A 3,263-nucleotide genomic window follows, 5' to 3' on the forward strand; every position below is an offset into this window, starting at 1 on the left:
CCAAAAATTAGCTGTCAAATAGTTTTTTTTTTTTTTTTTTTTAATAATATTATGGAGAGTATTTTTCTTAATATTATTTCGTATATGCCATTTTGAAAAAAAAAAAAATTATTAATCTAATATTTTTCACTCATTGACTTAAAATTTTAAATTTGTAATTACATTTTTTTCAATACATACATTACATGTGTATTGTATTGTATGTTATTATAATTCAACTAATTTAGGTATAATTTGTTTTATGTAAAAAACAAAAAATTAATAATTGTGAATGCGTGATAATTAATATTTTATTTATTTATTTGAGTTTTGAGTGTAGGAAAGGATTTGATGTTTATATTATTTATAGAATAAGTGAATATTAACTTATTAAAATAAAGAATTTGACAAAATGGAATATATCCAAATCTAAAGCCCAGCTGATCATCACAATCATAAATATATTTTCTTTAAAAAAAAAAAAAACATAAAAATCCATGAGACTAGTCTTGTGTGTGCATATTTATATGTGCTTTCTTCTTCTACATTCTCAACACTAGGAGAGAGAGAGAGCCATTTTCAAAAGAGAAAATGGGAGGAACTAGTTTAGGAAGCTTCGTAATGGTCTTTGTTCTTGTTTTGACATCGTTATTAGCGGTTGTTCCGATGTCCGAGGCACAACTCCGACAGAATTTCTATGCCGATGTTTGCCCTAACGTCGAGAGTATAGTTCGAACTGCAGTCACGAAGAAGTTTCGACAAACGTTTGTTACAGTTCCTGCTACTCTCCGTCTCTTCTTCCATGATTGTTTTGTTCAGGTAATAATCGATTCTATAAGCTAAAATAATCGAATATGTTTTTCTAAGTTTTATTTTATATAGGGATGTGACGCGTCAGTGATGATTGGTTCGAATGGAGGCAATCAAGTAGAAAAGGATCATCCAGATAATCTTTCACTAGCAGGAGATGGATTCGATACAGTAATAAAAGCAAAAGCAGCACTTGACGCTGTGCCGGAATGTAGAAACAAAGTCTCGTGTGCAGATATTCTTGTGATGGCGACTCGAGATGTCATTTCATTGGTTCGTGCTCTCACCGAGTCATGGTAAAATTTAGTATTTACACGAGGGATGAGTTAATTAAGGTAAATTCCTTATTGGATTACAGGCTCGAGGACCTTCATATGCTGTGGAGCTAGGGAGGAAGGATGGGCTTGTTTCAAGGGCTTCAGATGTGGAGGGAAAATTGCCTCAGCCGAGCTTTAATCTCAATCAATTGAATGCCATGTTTGCTGCTCATGGCCTCTCTCAGGCTGACATGATTGCTCTGTCTGGTATTTATTCACCGTATATATCATATTTGATCTTTTATTATAGATGAATATCTAAATATTTGTCTTGGAGTAATTTTAGCAAATATTCTCGAAAATTATGGTGCAGCTGCGCACACGGTAGGATTCTCCCACTGCACGAAGTTCTTGAACAGGATATACAATTTCAGCCGTACAAATCCAGTGGATCCGACGTTGAACGCGACATATGCAGCCAAGCTTCAAGGAATGTGTCCGAGAGACGTGGATCCAAGGATAGCAATAGACATGGATCCAAACACTCCCACTAGATTCGACAATATGTACTTCAAGAATCTCCAGCAAGGAATGGGCCTTTTCACTTCCGACCAAGTCCTCTTCACCGACGCAAGGTCCAGGCCCACTGTCAAGATTTGGGCCCATAGTGGACAAACCTTCTACAAGGCCTTCGTTGATGCCATGACTAAGTTGGGCCGGGTCGGAGTGAAGACCGGATCCAATGGCAATATTCGCACCGACTGTAGTGTTTTCAACTCTTGAAACAAATGCTTTCATTTTATCATCATTATTAAGATTGGTTGGAATAAAAGCTTTTTTTGTTTTTTTATTTTCTAATTTCATTTGATTTTAATTTTTTTCTCGATTAGTGTACTCTTGTAAAAAAAAAGTATCGGTTTTGATGGTGTGATTTTTTAAACATTTTAAATGTTAATGTCCACGTGAATATAACATGTTGCCACTACTCCACGTGAATATGCATTAGAAGTTGGATGTTGGCACGACGAGATATAATGTTCGAACATGTGGGTAAAACAAAATTTATGATGCCTCGGTTCATTTCAAATTCACTTGAATTCAAACTCACTTGCGTATATATATTTTAGAGTATCATCAGGTACTAAAAATGTGTTTTATAAGTTAGAAGTTTTATATCTTAGAGTATCATTACTAGACCATTAGTTTAGAAGTTTTATAAAATATTTGTGAAAGATTTAGATATCAAGTTATTTTAGGAATATAATAGAAACATTTTAGAAATAAAGATTTACATATTTTAGAAATCAATATAGAATACCACAAATGTGGGTTTAACATTGTTTAGTGATACTCTAAATATACCTCTACCTTATCAAGTTTTCATCCCAAGAAAAGTGGATGGTAGTCTCCTACTTATGTTTTCTAATCTTTTCTTGATTAATCTTAATAAATGTGGGATTATTTCCCACTAAAAGAGTTGTGTTCAACAATCTAGTATAACAGAAAGGTTGGTATAGGTTGTCTGATCTCTTCAATCTCTTAGTGTGCGTTGTGACTGTGGCTACAGGTTTGCTGGATCTTTCACATCAGAAATGATTTCTTGAAATTATTAATAGGTGAGTTTCTTTGCTATGTGAATAGTTCGTGACTTTACAAGTTATATGTTGAAAACTAGCTTATTTTGTATTACTTAGGTGCTGTCAACACGACGGGTGATCTCCAAGTCGTCAAAGGAACCAAGAAACTCAATAGAAACAAGTATAACACGTGGGTAACGTGCATGATGTTCTATCTACAAGAACAAGACCTTCGAAAAGTCATTGGTGGAAGCGAAATTATGTTGTTAGAGGAGGATGCTAATGGCATTGTGTGCAAATGAAGAATCAAAGCAGACAAAATAATATTTTCCTTGAAAACCATAGTCCAAGAAGAGATGTTGGAGCACATTCAGGATGACAAGACACTGAAAGAAACATGGGACACGTTTGTGACACTTTTCTAAAAAAGAATGATATGAAGTTATAACTTCTAGATAACGAGTTATTTGTCAATCTCACAATGCAACATAATGATTACTCAATACTTCTACGGGATCAAGTCGATCTGTCAGGAGATTAGTGAACTAGCTTCAAAGTTTGTCATCGGAGAAGCTCGAATGAAGAGGACCATATTAAAAAAAAAAAAAAAAAAAAAAAAAAAAAAAAAAAAAAAAAAAAA

The 3,263-nt window shown here is 33.9% G+C and overlaps 1 protein-coding gene across 1 annotated transcript; it reads left to right on the forward strand.

Annotated features, from left to right (window-relative positions):
- Positions 1 to 525: 525 nt before the first annotated feature.
- Positions 526 to 1,895, forward strand: LOC111434811 (peroxidase 51-like). The gene is made up of 4 exons (XM_023072195.1): positions 526 to 798; positions 862 to 1,062; positions 1,148 to 1,313; positions 1,420 to 1,895. Exons 1-4 carry the CDS (start codon positions 571 to 573, stop codon positions 1,827 to 1,829), a joined length of 1,005 nt encoding a protein of 334 aa, XP_022927963.1. The 5' UTR covers positions 526 to 570; the 3' UTR covers positions 1,830 to 1,895.
- The last annotated feature ends 1,368 nt before the right edge of the window (positions 1,896 to 3,263 follow it).

The sequence above is a fragment of the Cucurbita moschata genome, unplaced genomic scaffold (genome assembly GCF_002738365.1).
Source record: "Cucurbita moschata cultivar Rifu unplaced genomic scaffold, Cmos_1.0 Cmo_Scf00046, whole genome shotgun sequence".
NCBI classification, from domain to species: Eukaryota; Viridiplantae; Streptophyta; class Magnoliopsida; order Cucurbitales; family Cucurbitaceae; genus Cucurbita; species Cucurbita moschata.